The 25,227-nt window shown below is 40.1% G+C and overlaps 1 protein-coding gene across 1 annotated transcript in view; it reads left to right on the top strand.

Moving 5' to 3' along the window:
- Positions 1–25,227, top strand: part of LOC134750258 (phosphatidylinositol 4-kinase alpha) — a 54,758-nt gene that overhangs the window by 14,153 nt on the left and 15,378 nt on the right. The window contains exons 9-26 of the mRNA XM_063685415.1: positions 447–642; positions 917–1,027; positions 1,789–1,962; positions 7,035–7,245; positions 7,832–7,943; positions 10,374–10,647; positions 11,887–11,988; positions 12,486–12,687; positions 12,977–13,114; positions 13,768–13,872; positions 14,229–14,420; positions 16,801–17,008; positions 17,703–17,903; positions 18,542–18,674; positions 19,682–19,756; positions 20,234–20,460; positions 21,294–21,418; positions 24,112–24,258. Of these exons, the coding sequence (XP_063541485.1) occupies positions 447–642; positions 917–1,027; positions 1,789–1,962; positions 7,035–7,245; positions 7,832–7,943; positions 10,374–10,647; positions 11,887–11,988; positions 12,486–12,687; positions 12,977–13,114; positions 13,768–13,872; positions 14,229–14,420; positions 16,801–17,008; positions 17,703–17,903; positions 18,542–18,674; positions 19,682–19,756; positions 20,234–20,460; positions 21,294–21,418; positions 24,112–24,258 (2,933 nt within the window). The remainder of the gene's footprint in view (positions 1–446; positions 643–916; positions 1,028–1,788; positions 1,963–7,034; positions 7,246–7,831; positions 7,944–10,373; positions 10,648–11,886; positions 11,989–12,485; positions 12,688–12,976; positions 13,115–13,767; positions 13,873–14,228; positions 14,421–16,800; positions 17,009–17,702; positions 17,904–18,541; positions 18,675–19,681; positions 19,757–20,233; positions 20,461–21,293; positions 21,419–24,111; positions 24,259–25,227) is intronic.

The raw sequence follows: 25,227 nt of genomic DNA, 5'->3' as shown, positions 1-25,227 counted from the left end.
CCCGATCTGATCAGAGAAAGTCCGCCGAGGTCTGCCCCTTCCAACTCCCGTTTCTACCTCTCCCTTATACACTCTCTTTGTTAGCCTTCTTTCACTCATTCTTTCCACGTGTCCAAACCATCTCAACATACCTTTCTCAATTTTTGTCACTACATCTTCGTTCAGTCCACACTTTTCCCTTATCACACTGTTCCTAATTCTATCTTGTAATCTCGTATGTATGTATGTATTTACCAAGTAAGATTAAAATGAAATAAATGATTATCTTATCTTAATGTACGGAGCCGTACAGCACGAAATGCATCATCTGTCAAATTCGAAGCAAGAATTTGTCTTAGACTTTACACATCACTATCAATAAACCTTTGCTATGCGACTAATATAACGGTATACTCTGGATTAGCTTCAGTTTGACCAGTCCTTTTCCTAATTCAATCCAATTTCAGTACAAGGTAAAGAGCTGCAAGGCATGACGGAGAACGGTGTCCCGGTCAAATCTACGCCTTTCGAGAAGCTTAGAGACGCGGCCATAGAGAACCTTTGCGTGGCTTTGGAGGCAGCGCTTACTGTGGACCCCTTCTGTGTGCCTGCGCTCGTGGGCTCCGTTAGTAACAGACTATTCACAGCTGAAACTAGTGACAGGTGAGCGAGACACTATCTTCACCTATGTCTCACACGTAGGTCAAATCTAGAAGTCTCCATAGCTAGGAGCAGTTATAAGTGCATATTATGGTTATGTCGACTACATAATGCGCTATGGAACTGTAACGTGGGGTAATGCATTTAAAGTAGATCTAAGATTGCCAGCTTAAAAACGACCTTTTATATTTAAGTTTATAGTAGAATTGTGATTCTCTTGGTATCGCGATACATCGTAGGCATGTGATTAATAATGTTTTTGTTTTATTATTTGCAGTGAATCATCATTGATAAGCACCAATATAGTGATAATGTTGGGCCACGTGGCAGTCGCCTTGAAAGACACGCCGAAGACTACGGACACGGTTCTTCAGTTCTTCCAACAGAGGTATATAATCAATAATTTTATATTGACCATGGTCATACGATTTTGAGACTTAATTAATGTAATTAACGCGATTAAATTTCATTATTTTACCTTTTTCCCGACGTTTGAGCTAGGTTGCATTATGCTGTGGCCACGGAAGACCACAGCTAGAGTTTAAAGACCAGACCAGAGTTTAAAGTGTGATTTTGAGACTTGTTTGAGAGTGTAGACAGTCGAATAAAATTTTAGAAGCTTTTATTTAGTTTCACCTGTCCCGTCCGTGCGTCTGTAATTAAATCGAGTTAAACTTGACCCCATTTCCCGGATTCCGATTGAGTTGAAATTTTGCATACATATGTAAGTCGAGTGACAATGCAATATAATGGTACCATCGAGCTGATTTGATGATGGAAGCAGGTGGCCATAGGAACTCTGTAATAAACCAACACAACCTTATTGTGATTGGGGTTTTTAGAGTTGTCTCGATGAGTATTAGTTGCCTAATTTCGTCGGTCATCGCATTCCGGGCGATAACTCGTGAAGTGGTTAAGGGCGATGTGCAATTAACCCTCTTGGACGGCAGCTGCCGCTCCGTCGGTGGGTATTGGGTGCTATAAGATTCTTATTAAAATACTGGGGTCCAGGCGCGTCTTACTAAAATCATAGAAACTCCAGCCAGCCTCATCGCGCCGCGCCAACGCTCTCATCTAAATATAGCAATAACTACTGTGTAGAAGGTTCAAATTCCTACGAAGCTAGTGAATAAAATGCGTTTTTCCCAGATTGTGCCGCGCCCCATCATCCCTGGACACCCTGATAGTGGACCAGCTGGGCTGCATGGCGCTGGCCAGCCCCGCGGGCCCGGCGCACGACGAGATCATGCGCATGTTCACCGTCATCACCGTGGAGGCCGCCTCCGCCGCCTACCACCACACCGACGACCGCAAGCAGTACAGGTAAATACTATACAGGAGGGAGACAGACGTAGTTTCCCCGTCTCAAGACATTTTCAACTTTTATAGTACACCATTTATCCACAATCGGTTATCTCTTTTCTGCTGAAAGTCCACGCATTAACTAAATAACCTAAGCCAAAGCTGACACTCCAATGTATAGATTAACTTATATTTAAATAATTATCTGTCAACTTGTATTTATAGTAAACAATACAGACTATCGAATGAGAAACAATAAAAACACAGTTTTTATTTATTTATGCATGTTTAATACAAGAAAACAAAATTTACCCAAGATAAAACAATTAAGAGTTATTAATAGTAGAAGAGGTCAAAGAAAAATTCGTGTCACGAATTTGACAGCTGAAGTAGAAGAGGTCGCATTACGCCTCCGTACATTATTATCATAGCCTGTGTTCGTCTTGTGTGTCTTCTTGCTTAGTTTATTTCCTTTTTTATATTGTACCAATTTTTTTCTAAAGCCGATGTGTATTGTGTGTGTGGGCACTGTGGTCAGTGGTCACCAATAAGGAGCAAGCTGAAAACCAGTACTGCAGATTTTGCACTATGCTGAGCTTTAGCCATTTTGCTGGCACACTTAGTTAATTTATTGTTTGTACCCTATCCTTCTAAAGCCCAAGGTCTACCTATAGTACCTCTTCAGTTCGATGAAATTTAAACCCTATTCAATTGGAACAGAGTCGCTTTTGCTGTTTCGTTTAATTTTGCAACAACGCAAAATATAACTCTAATTCCTACACTATAGGTTCAAATTTCGATAGCAAATTTTGGATTTTTCATTATTCAGGTTATTGTTTGTGATTGCAAGTAAAATATTTTCATTTCTTTCTTTCAAAACATGACACCGTATAGCGTCATCTATTTCGGCTTCCAAACTCGAAGGCACGATATTTCTTACTTTACTGTCCAAAATAAATAATTATACGCATCACAAGTTCTCCTCGATGGTTGTATTGATCCAGTCCAGGTACTCAGATACTCTGGTGTAGACTCCAGGGTAAATGCCGCAACCTTCACCAAAGGAAACTACCCCGACTTGTATGCCCTTGTACGTCAAGGGACCTCCGCTATCCCCCTATAAAGTTAAATAAAATTTATAAATGATATGAAGTCGCTTGACTGTCACAAGATACAAAAAAACCGGCCAACTGCGAGCCGGACTCGCGCACAAAGGGTTTCCATCCATTACGCAAAACAAAACACTGTTTTTAGTATTTGTTGTTATGGCGGCAACAGAAATACATCATCTGTGAAAATTAGAAAATTCAACTGTCTAGCTATCACGGTTCATGAGATACAGCCTGGTGTTAGATGGACAGACAAACAGACCGCGCAGTCTTAGTAATAGGGTCCCGTTTTTACCCTTTGGGTACGGAACCCTAAAAATTATCTAAACTATTTTAAATTAGACTATTCTAGTAACGTATGCTTAAATTAATATCGTATCATGTGAATTAATCAATAGAATGGGTTATCTGATTGTCTTCTCCGCTCCGATGGATTACAACTAATGCTACTAGTTTATTCCTGCATGTCACCTCTCGTGTCCGTCTCAGTGGGAAGGCAGCCTTATGGTGTATGCCTGACCTTACCTTGCAGGAATCGTGACCTTTCGATCCAGCACATATATGCTTCTCAGTAAGTTCCTCATAGTGTTTCTGGCAGCATTCGTTAGACACGATCGGTACTGTAGCCTGGCGCAGCTCATTCTCCATACCGGTTCTATTCTGGTTTAAAAAAACAAAAGCAGATTCTATTATTGGTTAATGTGTGTCACATACACCTAAGGCTAAAAGTATGGAAACAAATTTGTTTTCTTTAATATCTCATGTTTCTATATTTGTAACCAAAAATTTGCATTAGGCAACCCCAAAAGATTAAAAATACACGCTACATATCAAAACCTCCTAAAATATTGGCAAAAAGATAAAAAAAAGAGAAATTAGGAAAAAGTTAAATAATTGCCTTACAAAATGTTTAACTGGCAACTATCATAGCCAAAATTTGAGTAATTTACTTTTAAAATGTTCTATTATTATTTTTACCATTTTATTTTTTAATTGTCAAATTGTTTCCGCTGTCTGTCCGTTCGTCTGTCCCTATGTGTGCTTAGATCTTTAAAACTACGCAACGGATTTTGATGCGTTTTTTTTAAATAGATAGAGTGATTCAAGAGGAAGGTTTATATGTATAATTTGTACAGGTTTTGTGTAAATTAGTTGAACTATCTGTGCGAAGCCGGGGCGGGTCGCTAGTTAATAGTATAAAATCAAACTTTTCTATCGAAGTATAAGCTTTTGGCCTTGGGTGTAGGTATTTTCATTAACTCATTCATTCCATTCGTGCCAGCTCTTATTAATCGTAATAACGAAACTTCCGTGAGGACTGACATATTAAATATATTAAACCGGGTCACTCACTTTTATAAAGTCGATGATTGCTCGACATGTTTCAATCCATAACGAGGAGCACTTTCAATGAGCGCTTGCTTTGGTGGCCCGACGCAGACTGCGGGCGGCAGCCCTCCGCGACCGATTACACGGTGCGGGCGACAGCGGCGGCAGGGGAGACGAGAAACTACCCTCGTTTTCGGCATTATTGTCAAATGATGGGTTGCACACAACACTCACTACGTCATTCATCATCATTATCGTCATTCATATTAATCGTACTTAATCTACTTACTCCAATATAACCCCATCCAGTAACATTGACCAGCGTACCATGTTCCAACTTGTAATCTTCATCGGGCAGCTTAGCTTTCGCTACCTTGTAACCAAACGGTACTTGCTCCTTGAGTTTCATGAGGCAGATGTCGTTATATGTGGTCATGTTAAAAATGATGAAGTTCTCGTCGATGAACTGCTCTTCCACATCTATGAAGACGCCACCGGTGTTTAGACGGTCTGACCCGATGAGGACTCTTTTTGTTGCGTTTTCTTGCCTACGATTTATTAAAGGGTTATTTTATTTATTGAGTGTAAATGAATCAGAACAAGGTTGAGACAGAAAAAGGTTGGAAGCTTTCGAAATGTGGTGTTGGCGGAGGATGGAAAGGATTAGCTGGACTGAAAGAAAGACGAATGAAGAGGTTTTGAATATGATAGGAGAAAGGCGAAGCTTATTAAATACCATAAGGAATAGGAGAGGCAAGATGTTAGGACACCTAATACGAAACGACAACTTTTTCCTTAACATCCTGGAAGGAAAAATTGAAAAGACGAGAGGCAGTGGAAAGCCTAGAATCACATACCTGAGCCAAGTAAAAGAGAATGCATCGTACGAGCAAATCAAAAGACTGGCTCAGGAAATAAAGGACTGGCAATTACTCCACCGACAAGAGCAAAGCTCTTAAGTGATGATGATGATGAAATGAATCAAACGTATAATAAACGACCCGCCCCGGCTTCGCACGGGTGCAATGCTGATGTATTATACATATAAACCATTCTCTTGATTCACTATCTATTTTAAAAAACCGCATCAAAATCCGTTGCGTAGTTTTAAAGATCTAACCATACATAGGGACAGACAGAGAACAGGAAGCGACTTTGTTTTATACTATGTTGTAATATGTATATATAATAATGTCTTGTTATTAATAACTTGTTTTCCAATGATTGTTTAGTTAGGCTATTATGCGTTGTGGGGCAGCTTACAAATGGATAAGGAAATTGAAAGCTAAGTTTGTGCAAGGAATTTTTATACAAACAAACGTACATAATACCTATATAATACGTACATGATATCCATACGTATGCATGTCGTACATATAGATCTGTGTAAGATTTCGACTGATCGGTAAGATTATAGAACAACTACATTTATTGGAAAAAAGTTCCAGTATAAAATAAAGTCTAAATGGTAACTATGTGAAAAATAGTGAAAATATACACCCTGCACCGACTGCAACCACGCTTTTTTCTTAGTATTTAGTTGAACACACTGCGGCATTTATCTATTTCTATTAGATAAGAGGTACTAAACTAAATAGGTATTTTATCCGAAGTGGTACTATAAGCGAAGAAGGAATGCTTACTGTATCCAGTCGATAACGTAAGGGCAGTGAGCGGCAGTCAACACGAAGCGCTCATGGATGACGGATCCGCCACAGAACGCCTTGTATTCTTCACCTTCGGGTTTGTAGTACAATGCCACCATGAAAGGGACGTCTTTAATGGACACCTTGTGACCCCCAATGATCTCCAGGTTGGTGTTAGTGCAGTTGTCGGCTTCGTGGAGAGCTGGAAGTTTGTAATTTTTAACAAAGGGCCGTTTTACAGAAAATGCTACCCGTTTGTGGTCTTACTCCTGATATCCTCCTAGCCTAGGCTTACAGTCCTAGCTATAATAGGTACTTATTTAGTTCGGTAAAATTTAAGTCATGTAAAACTTCTACTCGCCCTAATTTCTTTGTATTGCAATTTCTAGCTACCAAAACTAGTACCAGACATAGATACCTATAATGTTACTTGAATGTTCAAATCAATTTTTATGTTATTTTGCGTAACTTCGATTGTATGCAACCCGTAATAATATGACTAATTACCTGAGCCAGATACGACTTGGAGAAATGCCAAAATAGCCAATAAACACATTGGCTGTAGGAGGCTCATGGTGAATGGGCGTACGCGTCGAAATTGTTTGTATTAATGGTAGAACATTTCAACTTGATTAGCACATTTATTAATTAAATTAACGATATCTAATCATTATCAACGCAAAACAAAGCAGTATTAACGAGAATAGCAAATTAATTATATTGACACAATTTATTTTAAATAACAACAGCAGAGGGCCCGTGATTTCGTCCGCTTTGATATCGGGGCCATGTAGAATTAGGGTTCTTGCCAATGTTTTTCTTCACCAAAAACCGATTGGAACTAACAAAATGGTACTTCTGATAAAGCTAAGAACCCGATATTTGGATGAATAACTAGCCCTCTTTGTGTAATGTGGGTACCAGCTGGGGTTCGATTGTAACCTGCAAGCTAGGGTACCAACATTGCTTCTTTAACTAAGCGTAACGTTGGGTTACCATTTGTCCGCAGACACGTCTCCGGTGCCGTCCTCAACGCGCTAGCGAACATCGCGGCGAACGTCCGCGGCACGAGCGCCCGTCTCGAGCTGCTCACTCGTCTGCTCGAACTGTTCGTGCAACTGGGGTTGGGTGGCGAGCGCGCTACGGACCGATCGCCTGCACCTGTGCTAAAGAGCTCAGGCAGCGCGGGGAACCTTGGTGTGCTTATACCCGTCATAGCGGTCAGTATGAACTTGAACCTTGTGTACAGTAGTTAGAACCCATATTTAAGTGGCAGGGCTGAGCTGATTGTGCAGCTGGGGTTGGGTGGCGAGCGCGCTACGGACCGATCGCCTGTACCCGTGGCCTTGGGTGTGCTCATACCTGTTATAGCGGCCAGTCTAAGGAATTTAAACTTCGTATACAACAGTTACATTCTATATTCAAGTGGGACTGATTTTCATGAATAAGTACTGGGTATTAGGTAATAAAGTGATTAAGGGAGATTTATCATGTGGCCTCATAAAAGTCAGCTGCTGCTATCAACGGAGCGGCAGCCTACGTGGACGAGTCTTCATAATATGTCCGTAACTACTTTACGAGTTACCGTCCGAGAATAATCGACTAAGTCGATTTGAACCTGGCCCGTGGTCCTTATGACGCGCAGCAATATACAAGACGCTGAAAAAAATTGCGATATCTGAAGAATCAATCATTATAAATCCATCAGCCAAGTGTATACGCATCATCTTGCCGCTGTGTAGCATGATTTTATTGACAAATTAAAACTTTTACCTAATTGTTAGTCATACTAAGTATTTCTCACAGGTATTAGTAAAGAGACTGCCCCCCATAAAGAACCCAAAGCCCCGGCTACACAAGCTCTTCCGCGACTATTGGCTCTACTGCGTAGTTATGGGATTCACCGCGGCAGAATCACGTAAATATTGCTTTTGATTGTTTATACGATTCGCTAATACTTTGACTATTTACTTTTGGTTGGCAGCGTATTAAATTTTTGCCATGGAAATAACTTAGTTTGACTACTTTAAGAGCCCCTGGCAAAGCTCGGTTCTCCATACAAACGTAGTTACGCTCTCATTTTAAAACGACTAGCTAGATTGCTCTGAAACTTTATACTTACAATAGGATAAGGTATATCTAGGTCTGTAATTAGTTTATGTAGTTTCAGATACCATAGTCAAAAAAATACAGCGAATGTAAGTTTTTCATATAAAACTTGTTTTTGTTCTATTTTGTTTATTTTATATACTAGAGCTATATATACTAATTACAGACTTAGATATACCTAATGTCATTGTAAGTGCAAAGTTTCATTATAATCCAACAAGTAGTTTTAAAATGAGAAAGAAACTCCGTTTGTATGGGAAGGTGAAATTCGGCCGAGTTCGCGGGGGGACTCTTAAGAGCTTAAATTTTTATTAATTTTTTATTGGAAAGAAAACTGCACAAATGTGGAAAATGTATGTTTATAAGGAGACATTTTTAATTACCGCAAATTATTATATGGGACCTTTCGTATATTTCAGCGTCGCATTGGTTGACCTTTTTTTAGAACAGCTGTTTTTTTTTATTACTCCATAATATGAAATTTGAGACTAAGGACTGTGTTTAGTGACTGTATTATGGACTCCATAATACAGTCACTAAACACAGTCCTTGTCAGTTATTGTCGTTTTACCGAGATAAAATTGGACTTTGTATTAATAGCGCTTAGACCTAATACCTATTTATATTCAAGTAGTATACACGGTATATCATACAATACCACCACCACCAACCATCTGACCATGTTTTTACGCAAATAAAATTTCTGATTTCAATAACAAGGGAAAAACTTGAAATGCTGTCTCACTCTTATTCTAAAACTGTATCTGACATCACTAGACATTAACGTGTTCTCTTCTCCCGGCGACGCTGTAGCCATGCGCAAGCGTGAGTACACCGGCTTTTAGACCGTTATGTGTGTTTGGTTTTGATGGTTTTGCGTTTTGACTAGTTGTGAACAAAACAGACTGTCATTTGTTATTGGAACGAAGAATACTTGTTTAGTGTTGTGATCTAAGTGGTCGAGTCTTTTGGCATAATCTTAGACATAACGGGTTGACTTAAAGTAATGAGAATTGTTATTTTCGAAAAGAAAATAAAGACACTATTGTCACAACACTAGACTTGTTGGTTCTATTGTAACGTAAAACTGATGTTAAGGAGAGTCCGTTTTGTTGCAGTAAGTCTGCAGGTTTATTCAAAATGTGGTGTAATAGTTATTCATCCATCTAAAAAAATAGAAGGCTGGCAACACGAATCCAGCGAATCCAGTGACGTGTCATATAGACTACTTCTAATGGGGTTGGCAACTGGCTAAGGTTTGCATAGATCCATCATAGCTTAACCTTTTCTCTAGTTTTGTTCTATAAGATTGGGCTTAAAGGGCTGGCATCCAGGCCATAATATTAAAAAAAACAAGAATTTGACACAATTCTAGGGATTGATAGGGCAAACTATGGTGGCGCCATCAGTAAAATACTTCGTCCGGCCAACCCCATTACTTTTGTGTTAAAAAGGCGAGATATGTTATCTTTCAAGAATTGTGAGTTGACATGTAAACATGTTATTCACACCGGCAAGGTCGCCATGTGAGAATTGGATTAAGTTATACAACTTGATTTATTAGCGTTAAAAACGACTATGCGTGTACTTTTAACGTAGACGCCACGGTCACTGTTAAAGTTCTAACTATGCCATCACATTTCAAAAAAAGGTTGTGCATTAACAATTAATAATGTAACCGTTACAGCGATATTACGTAGTGTGCGTATTATTTCAGAGTGTGCTTTTTAGGCCAATCATAGTGCAATGTTAGACTTTTATTTCTGAAAATTCGTAGCTTGTGCCCTTTTTTGCGGGTGGTATAGTTATATCGCAATTTCATGACGTCGTGATATAACCGAGTTATTTTATTTTCCGTGAATGTCCCATTCCCATTTCATCCAAATGAATAATAGTCAAAAATTGGTTTTGTTAAAAAGTATTTGTAGAATGCTTATCGAGTGTAAGTTTTACTTTTTGAAGACCCCTTGAAATGAAATAATATCCTGTAATAATTATATCGTGGAATTTCCTTTCGTAAATATCATTAAAAACTGATATTCCAACATAACGATAAAATTACTTGAATCCAATAGTGATTATTCAATAGCTATTAGTCATACGTATTTCTTGTATAGGTATAGTAAAAATAAACAATAATTTATACAATGCGAATCGCATTTTTTCATAAAACACAGCTGTGAATAATCACTGTTAAACTTTTAAAAAACAACCAATAATAACAACACAATTTCTTCAGGGTTATGGCCGCAAGAATGGTACGCCGGTGTAAAAGAGATAGCAGTAAAATCTCCCTACTTGGTTTCACAAACTTCACTCCGTTCCGACCTGCGCGAGCTTCAGTACACTTCAGCTGTCAGAAACGATTCCGTATCAGTGACAGAGCTTCAGGAGTTGAAGACGCAAATCCTGAACCTTTTGGACCATCCTCAAGATGTATCGGTGATAGTTGGCAAACTTACGTTTGCGCCGTGCATGTATCTACTCAGTGTGTACTGGCTTGAAACTTTGAGGTAAGTCAGGAATAGAATCTACTGGTGAGAAGTTGTATCGATGTGGTTTAATGCGCAGATCGTCAACCCTTTGGACTCTTTGGATCCGCAAGATGTATCAGATTCGCGCCGTGCATGTATTTGATATCTGCTCAGTGTGTACTGGCTTGAAACTTTGAGGTGAGGAGTAGAATCTGCTGGTTATAAATAGTTTGTATAGGTGACTTAGCTTCTAGAGTTGAAGACGCAGATATTGACCAATTGGACCATCCGCAAGATGTATCGGTGATAGTTGGCAAACTTACGTTTGCTCCGAGCATGTATCTACTCGGTGTGTACTGGCTAGAAACTTTGAGGTAAGTCAGGGGAAAATCACTAGAATCTATTCGTGAGAAGTTGTATCGATGTGGTTCAGGGGCTTAAGACGCAGATACTTAACTTTTTTCACCATCGTCAAGATGTGTCTGTAATAGTTGGCAAGGTTACGTTCGCGCCGTTACGTTTTTCCTTTGTTGGTTGGAGACGTTAATGTAAGTGAGGGGTAGATTCTACTGGTTACAAATGGCTTCACGACCGATAATCGAACGCCAGGAATTAAATATACAGATTATCAACTGTCTCGACCATCTACAAGACGTGTATCATAGAGTAACTTATACTAGAGCGGTACTGTCATAGTAAATTTTGTAACCCCAGTAAATTCACTGCCATCTGTCGACACACTTTAAAACTAAAAATGAAGATTTGTAAAAATACGATAGAATGTATTTAAATATAGATAAATGATTTTTATTATTTGCATTAATTATTTTTATGATTTTGACCCATGTTCTTTCACTGATATGCGTTAAAATTGTTAAATAACAAACGAAACCGTCAACGCCATCTATTCGACTGTAGGCCAAAACTAGTAGCGCCACCTGAACGAGAATCAAATTTTCTTGATTTTCGAGGCACGTTTTTTCCTTAGACTGTATCCATCTATTACGGAGTTATATCTATCTTTGCGTGTATGTAACTAACAAGCAGTGGATACATTGTGTTGCATGCATTAAGCATCAGTGTTTATTTTCTGAGACGTTGAAGTAACTTAGTCGATTGAAAGTAACATAGAAAAACCTCCTTAACTTAGGAAAGTATGCAATTGTACCTGATGATTCTTTTAAAACATGACATTGTAATATTTAATAAGAGAAACAAAAATTTTTGACCATTCTATCCATTGACAGTTTTAACCAAATTATTCTGTATCACTTGTAGGGTGACTAACTCTCCGGAGCCCAGTCTACAGCCAATCATTGAGTACTTGAGCGATATAGCCCTGCAAAAGGACAAGAGTATGATGTGGCAATGCGTCGCCAGGTATGTTGACAGCATCTAAATATATTCATGAGATTCGAACATTTTTTTCTTCTTCATTATTCATTTTATGAATTGAAAATTTAAAAAATTGTTAACGCGACTGTCGAAGAGCGTTGGAATAGTCTAATTTCCAGCCTGTCATCAAATATACTGCGTACTGTGCGGTTTAAGAGGAATTTCCTCCCGCGTACGCTTCGGCTGTGGAATGAGCTCCCTGCCGAGGTTTTCCCGAGGGGCTACAGTATGGGGTTCTTCAAAAAAGGAGTGTACAGGTTTTTAAAGGGTCGGCAACGCGCATGTAATATCTCTGGTGTTGCAGGCGTCCATAGGCTACGGTGACTGCTAACCATCAGGCGGGCCGTATGCTTGTTTGCCACCGTCGTGGTATAAATATATATATATATATCACGGTATAAATGCAACGTGTCGATTATGTGTGAGGTATGGCGGGAGTCTTGATTTCCAGCACGCTTAATCTATCAAATTATATCTTACAGTGTCGGAGACAAAGTATTCCTAAAATTCCTGGACGTGATGTCAGAGAAGGTGAAGGACGAGTCTCGAGAGCGCGAGCTCGAAGGTCACGCTCAGTTCCTATTGGTCAATTTCAACCACATACATAAGCAGATAAGACGAGTGGCCGACAAGTGGTTGGCTGGACTTGTGGATAGATTCCCGCATCTGTTGTGGAACTGTAGGGTAAGTCAGTCTTGCCAGTAATCAACAGCCAAGTTTACGTTCCTTGCAGGTCTACGATGTATGGGGAATCGGCCAGTTGCGTTTTAAATCAGTATCTGAAACTCTGCGAAAAGTGGCCGCCATTTTGAAATTCTTAGTTAATGGTCCGATTGATTCTTATTAATACTAAAATAAAATTTTACGACGTATTTTGAGAACGTGTAGTGGTTTTCCTTAGGAATATTCCCCAAGAGTCCTTTAAAAAAACCGCTCAAAATTGTGCAGCTGTTTATTCAATATCTTTGTCCAGGTCCTCTGGTCCATGTTGGATATCCTGCAAGTCCTAAGCTACAGCTTAGAGTTAGACCCCAATGAGGAGACGCCGCTGCTCAAAGTGCCCGGCACTGACTTCACTCTGCAGCTTCAGGATACCTTGGAAGGTAGAGAGGTGAGTCCACAGGTCGTACTAGTATAACTTTGTCTCTTGCCATTTTCTCCAGGTCCTCTGGTCTATGTTGGACATCCTGCAAGTACTTCAGCTTGGAGTTAGACACTAATCAGGACAGACTGATCCCAACTCTGCAGCTGCAGGATATCTGGGAAAGTAGGTAAGGTACAACTAATCTACTCAAACATTAAAAAAATGACATTGACATATCGCCGACCTGACGCAACGCCATTTTGGTATTTTTGGTTTACGTATTCGACATTCGTTACTTTACTCGTATAGTGATCAGTGTATTCAGTGCGTTTTCTCTCGTCTTCATCAACAAATATAAGTACCTCCCAATAGTTTATTTTTGGTAAGTACCGGTTGTAGCGCATCACTATTTATAAGACGTAAAAAACTAGCAACACATGAACTGTCAGCCATTTTAGTCTACGGAATAAAAAAACAGTAGACTATAGTTAACCAGGTGAGTGTTTCGGCAATCTACATTTTTTTCTTGCTACCTGTGGCGTTCCTGATACAGGCAATCGAGCTCAAAAACAGCTGCTGAATACCTAGCAGCTGTTTTTGAGCTCGATGTTTTTGAGGGGTATACAGCCCTAATACCTGTCCGCTTGCAGTACGACACTAAACAAATGCTTCACTTACAGGGAATAGTAAAAGATTTCGCTGATCGCTGTCACGGAATAGTTCAGGAGGCCATGAAATGGGCGCCGCAGTCCACACGCTCGCATCTTCAGGAGTACCTGAATCAGGTAAATTGCCGGTTGATTCCGATATTATGGGTCTACCCTTATTGAACGGTTTTTAGTACAATGCAGTTGAATGTGTAACTGCTGAAAATTGATTTGTATTTCAGTAAGCAACTACTACCTTATACTAGAAAACCATCACGTGACTTAATCACTTGAGTTCTTTCTTTGTTTATAAACTAAACTCTTCACTAACCTTAACTCATTTTAGGGCTATAGTTTGAAAAGTTACACATTTACGTTCCTCGAAAAACTCAAGTTTATAAGCTTATCTAGGACGGCAGAGTTCACGCTTAGCTGTTTATTAAATAATCTCGCTACGAATTCCCGCTCACTATATTAATGTACCGTTATTCCAGGTCCCGAACTCAACACTGTGGCACCACGTAGGGCTGGCACTCGCGACTGGGGCACTCTTAGGTGCGGCGGGACTCAACCGCGCATCGGCCCCTCTATCCCGAGCCGCTCTAGAGAAGCGTCCCTCCTGTGTTACGCAGGATTCAGCGGCATTGCTCGCTGTAGTGTCACAGAGGAGTCGATATGCCGGTGAAGTAAGTACATCTTTACATGGCGACCGTGCCTTCATTGGCACCACGTAGGACTAGCCCTAGGCGTGGCGGGTCTCATCTCTAGCGCCCATCGGCCCCTCTATCCCGTGCCGCTCTAGAGAAGCGTCCCTCCTGTGTTACGCAGGATTCAGCGGCATTGCTCGCTGTAGTGTCACAGAGGAGTCGATATGCCGGTGAAGTAAGTACATCTTTACATGGCGACCGTGCCTTCATTGGCACCACGTAGGACTAGCCCTAGCGACCGGAGTGTTACTAGGCGTGGCGGGTCTCATCTCTAGCGCCCATCGGCCCCTCTATCCCGTGCCGCTCTAGAGAAGCGTCCCTCCTGTGTTACGCAGGATTCAGCGGCATTGCTCGCTGTAGTGTCACAGAGGAGTCGATATGCCGGTGAAGTAAGTACATCTTTACATGGCGACCGTGCCTTCATTGGCACCACGTAGGACTAGCCCTAGCGACCGGAGTGTTACTAGGCGTGGCGGGTCTCATCTCTAGCGCCCATCGGCCCCTCTATCCCGTGCCGCTCTAGAGAAGCGTCCCTCCTGTGTTACGCAGGATTCAGCTGCATTGCTCGCTGTAGTGTCACAGAGGAGTCGATATGCCGGTGAAGTAAGTACATCTTTACATGGCGACCGTGCCTTCATTGGCACCACGTAGGACTAGCCCTAGCGACCGGAGTGTTACTAGGCGTGGCGGGTCTCATCTCTAGCGCCCATCGGCCCCTCTATCCCGTGCCGCTCTAGAGAAGTGTCCCTCCTGTGTTACGCAGGATTCAGCGGCATTGCTCGCTGTAGTGTCACATAGGAGTCGATATGCCGGTGAAGTAAGTACATCTTTACATGGCGACCGTGCCTTCATTGGCACCACGTAGGACTAGCCCCAGTGACCGGAGTGTTACTAGGCGTGACGGATCTCATCTCTAGCGCCCATCGGCCCCTCTATCCCGTGCCGCTCAAGAGACGCGTCCCTCCTGTGTTACGCAGGATTCAGCTGCGTTGCTCGCTGTAGTGTCACATAGAAGCCGTTACGCCGGTGAATTATGTATATCTTTACATGCCGCTGTTTATAAATATAATATTCTTACATGGCGACCGTGTCGTTTATACGTTTCTCTTCGGTACGCATTAGTCAACTGCGCTATAAATTTAGAATCACTATTCACTGTCGAATAAAATATGCAACATTCAAACCTTTGTCACTTAGCGTCGCCTGATCTTTAAGCATTTTCGAATAACCTTGTCATAATTAGTGATGAGACATCTCACATATTACCTTAACTGTGACATATTTCAACTTTTGAAAATTACATAATTGACAAGAAACGTTTCTGACATCAATATTACCGAATAAATTATACTTTAATTTCACAGATATGGATTTTCACAGATAGAAGACGTAGGATAACTTGTAATAATTTAGAACAAATATTAATTATTATATAACTTGAACTTGAACCCGGTGTATACTTCCCAGAGTGTCCTTGGTTATTATGGTTATCTCTTATCTGTTTGCGGTTTGAATGAGATAAATGAAGTGACATGGAAGTAAGCTAGAGGTCGTGTTGGTGTCGGAGCGCATCACTAGTGCTACGGTCTCAAAGATGGCGGGCGAGGGGTTGGTCCCGAGATCTGATACGTACCATCCTCCATTGGAAATTTCGGTGCCCGGTAGCTGTGCACATCGACCGACTGCAGAGCGTCTAGATCCTAGCAATGTGGAAATGTTTCGGGACTGGAACTTTACAAAGAGTAATTTTGAGCTAATGTATAAATTAGTGTCCGAAACAAGTTGGCAGAAAGTTCTCAGTGCTGGCGATGTCGACATCGCTGTGGACACATTTTACAATATGTTATATGATATCTTTGACCTCTGCGTACCAAAACGGTCGTATAATGATTGAAAATAAATTTTTCTAATTGGTTTCCTTTGTTGGACTTGTAACTTATTCGAACTTACCCGATTGACCCGTTGATCGGTTACATCACTAGTCTGTCAGAAACGTACTACCTAACTGCTACCTAAATGCCACGAGCCGCCGATGTCTAGTCATATTGCAAAAGGAAACACTTCAATTTCAGTTCATCCCGCATCTTGCACGTTTAAAATAAAACAAGTGCGAGTCGGAGTCGCGCACCGAGGGTTCCGTACTTTTCAGTATTTGCTGTTATAGCGGCAACATAAATACATCATTAGTGAAAATTTCAACTGTTACGGTAACTAGCTATTACGGTTCATGAGATACAGCCTGGTGACAGACAGACGGACGGCGGAGTCTTAGTAATAGGGTCCCGTTTTTACCGTTTGGGTACGGAACCCTAAAAAAGGAGCACCTTACTTTTTGTAACACAAATATTTTTGTTTGTAGGTGGCCGGAGCCGTGGCAGCGGAAGGCGGCGGCGAAGCTGCCTTATGGCGCGTGGGCGCTCGCCTCCACACCGCACTGAAGGACGCCTGTACCAGCGAGAGCGAGACAGCGCACCGTGCGTCATTGTGGCGTGCTACAGCGCTGCTAGTACATGCGCGACATCATGCCACGCAAGATGGGACGTCTCGCGCACTATTACATTCAGTGGGTGAGTTAATTCTATAGTTTCTTAATTAAAACTTACTATAAAATCTCTTGGGTTTCAATGTCCTAATACTAGGAAAAATTACCTCCAATTAAATATAAATGTTAATAAAATGGAACAGCGTTGCTTTTGTTTTGTTTCGTTAGATTTTAAAACAAAACAAATTCAACTATTTTCTAATACCATTGATTCAAATTCGATTGCAAATTTTCCTTGAGCCTGAGCAAAAATAGATATAACTCCGTAATAGATGGATACAGTCTAAGGAAAAAACGTGCCTCGAAAATCACGAAAATTTGATTCTCGATCAGATGGCGCCACTAGTTTTGGCCTACACTCGTATAGAGGGCGTTGACTGTTTCGTTTGTTATTTATAATTTTAACGCATACCAGTGAAAGAACATGGGTCAAAATCATATAAAAATAATTAATGCAAATAAAAAAATCATTTATCCATATTTAAATACATTTTATCGTATTTTTATAAATATTTATTTTTAGTTTTAAAGTGTGTCGACAGATGGCAGTGAATTTACTGGGGTTACAAAATTTACTATGACAGTACCGCTCTAGTATAAGTTACTCTATGGCCTGAGCGAAGCTCTCCTTTTATAATCTCCTCGTAACGCAATACGGCAATAAATGTGTATCAAACATATTTGACCGAGACTTATTATCGTGTTTGTGTGTATTGCAGCATGGTCCCAAGTGGACATATTCACCGAAGACGCCGTGACCTCCGCCGTGGAGTGCTGGCAGTGGCTGACCACGGCCCGGCCGGAGCTGGAGCTGCGGCTGCTGCAGGAGATGTTCGCCGCGTGGCAGTGCACCGTCGACCGCCGCATGGGGCTCTTCTCACCGCAAACTGACGAGACCAGCCCGCTAGCCGCTTACGAGGGTATGTTCTAGGGATGTACCGACTAGTCGGGAAAGCCGACTATACGGCCACATTTGTAGTCGGCGATTAGTCGGCCAAAATGGCCGATTAGTCGGCCTTTTATTAGTTACAGAAAAACAGGACATAAACTAAATAAACAGCAAATACATTTGATAAAATTTCCATTTTATTCAATGAAATTAATTATACTTTATACCTGTTAAGGGTGCATACGAATATTATTATTCATATTATTATATTAAATTCATGTGTAGGGAGTAAACAGATAGATTTATTTGTTTCTTAAAGAAAAAGACACAGTACTTTATACAAAGAGATCCATTCAATATTATGTAGTTGGTTGCAATTACAAACGTTTTATTACAGTGCCTATGTAATTTTTATTATTTGAGGCGCGCGGGTCTCTTAAGGAAAGTCTATTTTGCTCAAAATGCTCATACTATGTTCTATACTATAGACTACTGACGTTTACCGAAGACAGTAGAGTGCTGGCAGTGGCTGACCACGGCCCGGCCGGAGCTGTCCATCATCATATCGCATTGGGAAACTGTAAAGATGAGAGAGAGAGGATTTATTAAACAAAAAAAAATAAGCTTATTGTGCGAAATGTCATTTTCTATTATTTTTGTGTTTTTCAGGGTCCAAACTAGAACCTCGACCACCGTTCGTGGCGCCGCACGCAGTGTGGGTGCGCTACTTCTGCGAGCTGGCAGAAACCGCCAAGTACAATAGTCACGAGAAGGTCGAGATGCTTGCCAGCATGCTCCATAGGTTAGTTCAGTTCTCAGCAGAAGTGTGGTTAGCTACTCAAGGACATAGGTCCTAAAATTTGCTACGTTTAGAGCCGTCTCATCTTACGCTCAATAATGTGCAAGTGGCGGTAAGCTTCCAGTAAGTTCTCGGATATTTTGAAAACTTCCTTTATGTCTTGTAAAGTTTTCCAAAGTTCTTGGAAACTCCGCAACGTGCACATCTGTTCATAAGAGTAATCCCTTTTTTAGGGTTCCGTACCCAAAGGGTGAAAACGGCACTATTACTAAGACTCCACTGTCCGTCTGTCTGCTACCAGGCTGTATTTCATAAACCGTGATAGCTAGACAGTTGAAATTTTCACAGATATAAAAGAATAAAATAAATATTTAAGTGGGGCTCCCATTCAACAAATGTGATTTTTTGCCGTTTTTTGCGTAATGGTACGGAACCCTTCGTGCGCGAGTCCGACTCGCACTTGGCCGATTTTTTGTATCGAGATTTAACGTACATAATAATTGTTTAAGGCCGTTCCATCGGTTTGCCGCTGTCTTTGTCACATTTCGCAAGAAAGAACGGGAAAGAACATACGCGCCAAGTGTCAATTTTGATCGAATTTTGTCGGTTTTTATTTATTTTAAAAACGTTACCTTACAATATCGAAATTCTAAACCTATGAAATCACTATTTATGTTAAGATTGTTTTTTCTTCTTTTTTTGTTTATAGTATCACATAATAAATAACCGAGTAAAGTAGGATTAAAAGTCCGAGTTAGAGGAGACTTTGGGAATTAATTGTATCGAGCGAAGTGTCATATTTCGTGTATCGGAAGCTATGTTGTTTAAGATAATATAGTCAAGAACTACATATATTTTTTCCACGTCTACGAATATCAACGCCTCTTAGGTAAACATGGTCATATAAGGAGATTTTTCGCCTTCTGGCTCAGGGAACCGCCTTAAGTAAAAATTATTTCTGTTTATAATATGTTTGTTTCTAAAAAATAAAATTATAATACACTTTTCAGGTCTTTACCATTGGCTGTTGGAGATGTCCGTGACAACATAAACAGACACGTGGAAGCCGTTGGTGTCAGGTTCAAGTAAGTTGTATTTTGAATCTTATCGCTCAGTCTTAAAGTCGCAATTTAAACTTCGCTATCTTGTTCTATAATGTCTTGTCTTTTTTGCGAAAAAAAGGAAGGAGTAATCTTTACGTGACAGTTTCATCTGACCTTTAAGAATGAGGCCCGCCACTGGGATAGTAAAATAATTAAACTAGAAAATAATTAGTAAGACTATTGCTTCACTGAGTCAATTTTTTTAATAGATAGAGCGATTCAAGAGGAAGGTTTATATGTATAATCAGTGTTGGCCGAACGTTAATTGCAATTAACCATTAACCAGTACAAATTGAACCGTAAACCGTAACGGACGGTTACAGTCTACTACTAGCGACCCGCCCCGGCTCCGCACAGGTGCAAATGGTGCAATGCTGATGCATATGTGTGATACGGGTACGCTAGTATCTAAATAAAAGGATAGAAAGGAAACTAACTCTAAACACCTGTTCTTTACAGATTATTATCCTGCGGCCTATCTCTCCTACAAGGCGACATCCTACCCCGCTCTCTCGCCCGAAATATTCTCAGAGAGCGTGTTTATAGTGTTTGCTTGGATTACTTCTGTCGCGGCTTGCAAGCTCCGAGCAAAACGTCCTGTGCTTTGAGAGAGGACATCATATCCCTCATTAAGTTCTGGCAGCTGATGCACTCCGATAAGAAATATTTGAAAACCAGTGATATTGGTGAGTGTTTCTCTTTTGTTATGGGTAATGTTACCCAGCCTTCTAGCTTGGAATATACTCAGAGAGCGTGTATATCAGGGATGTTGCGAATATCCGCAACCGCATCCGCATTCGCGGAACTGTTTAACAGCAGTTATGTTTAGACACAATTTCTATTTTAAAACCCGTATAAAACTATATAAAGTAGGTAATTTGATTGTGACGTCACATGCTAGTGTTTCATATAAATTACATAGTAGTAAAATCGTTTTGACAGTTCGTAAAAAGATACTAATTTGACTATAACATTTAAAACTTTCGCGGTTTGAACACATATTAAATCATATTTAGAAACGGGTCTATCGCGAATTTATTTTGTTACCTTTATTTACCGACGTTTCGACACAGGTTTCACTGGTCGTGGTCGTGGCTAACTGACGTCCCAGCAAAATGTCAAAACAGAGATATACTGATTTCACTAGTAATGAAATGCCATATTGAGACCTGCCTTTCGAGACCCGTCGACTCCCTGGGGAGCCAGCTATATGTACCCTATTATATGTCGCCATATTGTATGTTGCCATATTTGTCCGGGTCTCGATAGGTTAAACTTGGCTTTGTCACATCACGCCAATAAACAATTGCGCCCTCTCGTGTTTCTTGTAAATATAGTTCATGTACGCGTGTAATTCCTTAATTGGTAAATAATTGTGCCATTTTCAACCAAAAGGGTACTTATTGTCGGCTGTCAATAAGACGCTATTTCCATAAAGCTACAATTTGGAATCAACCTTATCGACACAGTACCTTTTAGTTGAAAACGTCACAATTATACATACTTGACATTGTTTCAGGTGAAGACCAGTTGGGCCCCAGCAGTCAACAAAGTATCTACACTTCGAACTCCCCTACTGACGCGCGCTCGTCGGTCAACAGCAGCGACATCGGCAACCGGCAGACCACCGGCTGGATCAACACGGTAAACTAACTCTTAATGCCCCGTGTTAAGGTACATATTGATGAAATAGTTCGATCAGAACTATTATATAATATATGTCGCGTTCTCAAAAGGCCCATTTACGGTTCAAGAAATTGCATGCGATTTTCGTTACATTGCGGTATGTGGTCGATCGACTGAATTAATTGTACAGTCGAAGGCAAAAATATCGATCCAGACAAATGGCTCAAAAATATGTGAACACGACTTTATTCTCTAAGGCTAAGGTGTAAGAGCGTACACATATTTTTGGAACTTTGGGAATGTATATATATTTATTTTGACATGCCTTACGTCATATTATAAGGTAAATAACTCGACCCCGCCAACCTCTGTTTATTGGGTTTCTAAATTACACGGAGTTTTTAGTGTTACTTAAGACACAAACTCTGTCAAAATTACTAATAAGTCTGATAAGACCATTCTTATAAAATCTTCACATACACGACTAGTAACTTAACTATAAAAAAAATGAATTATTCGAGCACCTTTGATTTTATTTTCCATTAAGTTCGCAATCAACTTCTAAGCCAAATATAGAGCAATAGGGTACTATCCTACTAGTTAAATCAGTTTCTTTTTGCAAACTGTCAAATCGATTAGTCACTATATGGTATTTATATGAAAACTACACAAGTGACGTCACGGTAAAGACACCTACTTTTTTAATTCTATCACTTCTATACGTTTTATTAAATATAAATAATTAGCTAGTGCTTTATTTCGTTCATGGTGTGAAACAATTTATTGTAAACAGGAAACATCCCTATTGTATAGTGTTAGTTTTCATTTCTAAACTGTTTCTTTTTTTTATAATTGACTATAGAGTCAAACGACAGCCAGTATGAACTACTTAACGGTGAGTTATATTCGATTTGCGTATTGACCAGGCTTGTTATAAGGCATATTCACTGATGCTTTATATGTATTTAAATATGTCGTATTTTCATGTAAGCATTATGTATTTGTGTTTCATGCCAGATACATTAAGTATAGGTAATTTACTTCCCTATTTTCTACCTTAACTCGAACAAAATACAGATCACAGATTTAATATATACGCTAGATGACGCAAATACCACGATTTGTATTGAAACCAAGCGTGCCGACTTTTTCATACAAAATTTACGCATAATATAATTTTAAAATTACTTATTTGTGGTAGGAAATATGTTCTTGCCTTTGGGTGCTCGCAATTTTTGGGCTGTTGCAGTTAATTATCATGCAACGAAGCATTTTTTAAGTTTTCACGGACGTCCGGCTGCAACAACTGACGCGCGTGGACTGTAAAGAGCGACGGTCAACCTCGACGCTTGGTCGGGTTTCGGACGCGCGAAGTAGATGCATTTGCGTCTTCTATGGTATATTTATTTCTGTGATATAGATTCTTATAATATAGGCTTTATACTGGTAATTATTGCGGTAAAGTCGATGGGTATACATCTGTCATTTGTAAGCTTGAGGTAAGCAAGATGAAAATAAGCTCTGCTAAAATTAAAACTTCTAATAAGTATGCTAATCCCATAAACATTTTGACAGAAATTACGCTATACAAACAAGTTTTATAACATCTGGTAATTGATAAATGTCATTTAAGGATTTGCCACACTGTATGCGTTCTGCGGGCAGCGGTCAGGTCAAACATCAACTTCAAAGGTTGCTGTCAATGTTGTTCATACATAATGCGGGTTTGACTTGACCGCTGTCCGCAGAACGCATCCAGTGTGGCAAATCCTTTATATTTAAAATTGCTTCATACCAGCATTTTAACTCTTAAGTAACAACATATCACACATCTTGTAGCATTTTCTGCTTGTAACCTGGTGAAAGTTCCACTTTCTAGTGAAATGAAGCTATGCTAAGCTATCCTCGGATATTTATGATACTCACCTTGGGTTCGTGTTACTTTCACGTCTTTTGTTAATTAATCAATTTATTATTTAAATGCTGAATTCTAAGTTTTGTCTAACCGAGTAACACTATTTGTTTTCTATTTATTTTGTTTTTATCTTGGCATTATTATTGGTTATCCAATTAATTATTTCACTCACCCTTAAGAATAAACCGTCCTATTCCTGACGAGGCCAATGATATTCCGTGAAACCGAGCGACCAGGGGTAAGAGAAAGACATATTCATGCATTGACAGTTTCATGTATAGCTGCGTAATCCTTTTTCTCTCTCACTTTTATAAATTTCGGTATTTCGCCATCGCCTCCTTGCTATAATGGCATAACCCGACCATGAAAAAATGCCCGGTCGGTGATAAAGACAAAGCATGGCACTATTTTCTCTTTCCTCTTATAGGAATCGCAATAAGTCTATCTTTCTCTATCAAAGAGTGTCAGGCCCTTAGTGTTGGTACCAAAAACGCCTAAAACATTTGACATTGACAGTTACTCCATACAAAAATGAACTATCATTGGGATCATCATTCGCCGCGTCAAGTATAACTTTGCACTCCATTGCAAAATGGATTCAAACCCGAATAAAATAAAGTACAATATACAACATTTAAAACCGCGCTTTGAACACATATTTAATCACATTTATAATCGGGTCTATCGCGAATTTATTTTGTTACCTTTGTTTACCAACAAATAAAGGTAACAAAATAAATTCGCGATAGACCCGATTACCTAAAAATGTGATTTAGTATAAAGACCAATATCCCAGGTCCCGATGTCAACAACCACGCTCAGCAGCGGAGCCGGCAGCATCGCCGGCAAGCGGTCGAACAGAAGTGTCAAGCCGCCGGCAAAGTCGCAAGACACATTCGTGAAGGATTACGTTAGGAAGAGGAACCTTATTCTGGAGCTTATGGTGAGTTGGGACAAAGTTATCTCTGAACTTTATCATGTCAGTCGGTCGATAGAAGCGTGAAACCGGCCAAGTCACAAGACACATTCGTGAAGGATTGAGTTAGGAAGAGGAAATTTATTCTGGAGCTTATGGTGAGTTGGGACAAAGTTATCTATGAACTTTATCATGTCAGCACAGAATAACTAATAGTACTACCGTACAGAAAATTCACTCCTTCACAAAAGCCAGATTTAGGTATAAAATTATACCTACACTCGCCGCCTGCAAGCAAAATTGAAACTTATAACCGCGCACGAACCGTGGATCTTCTTTGCGCGCCGCAGTTTTATGACCGAGCTGCGAGTGTCGGCACGGGGTTGTCACTTGACAAGTTTTTGTACCTATACCTACTGATTTATTATTTTATGTAGGAATTACAAACGTTGATTCTGTAAACATAAAATTTTTAGCCGGAGATAGTATGTCTGATTCTCACGGAAGTAGGTATGCCACAGAAGTACTTATTCCTTTGAAAATATGTCGGTCAATATAGTCCGGAATATAAAAAATATGTTTGTTCTGCTTCCTTGTTCTTCCGACATCCGTAAACAGAACATTATCTTTTATACAGATTACAGATTAGATCGCGATTTAGGTTTCGAAGCCATTGCGTATTTTCAATTTTGCGCGAGCGCCACGTGACACGACTATCGTGCGAGCCGAGCGGCAGCCCACTGCCATACACCTTCCCGGGCGGTGCGCCAAATATACCTAAACTGCGCAGTGACACCCCCCTGATGTCAGTCGGTCGATAGAAGCGTGAAACCGGCCAAGTCACAAGACACATTCGTGAAGGATTACGTTAGGAAGAGAAAAAATATTCTGGAACTTATCGTGACATTTATATTTAAGCATGTCAAAATAATAATACCTACCAAAAAAAAAAACAAGGCTGTAAGTACTATCGCCCACACTCTTAACTTTCCATCG

The sequence above is a fragment of the Cydia strobilella genome, chromosome 19, assembly GCF_947568885.1.
Source record: "Cydia strobilella chromosome 19, ilCydStro3.1, whole genome shotgun sequence".
NCBI classification, from domain to species: domain Eukaryota; kingdom Metazoa; phylum Arthropoda; class Insecta; order Lepidoptera; family Tortricidae; genus Cydia; species Cydia strobilella.
The sequence above is the reverse complement of the archived record's forward strand: the minus strand, read 5'-3'. Positions and strand labels throughout refer to the sequence as shown.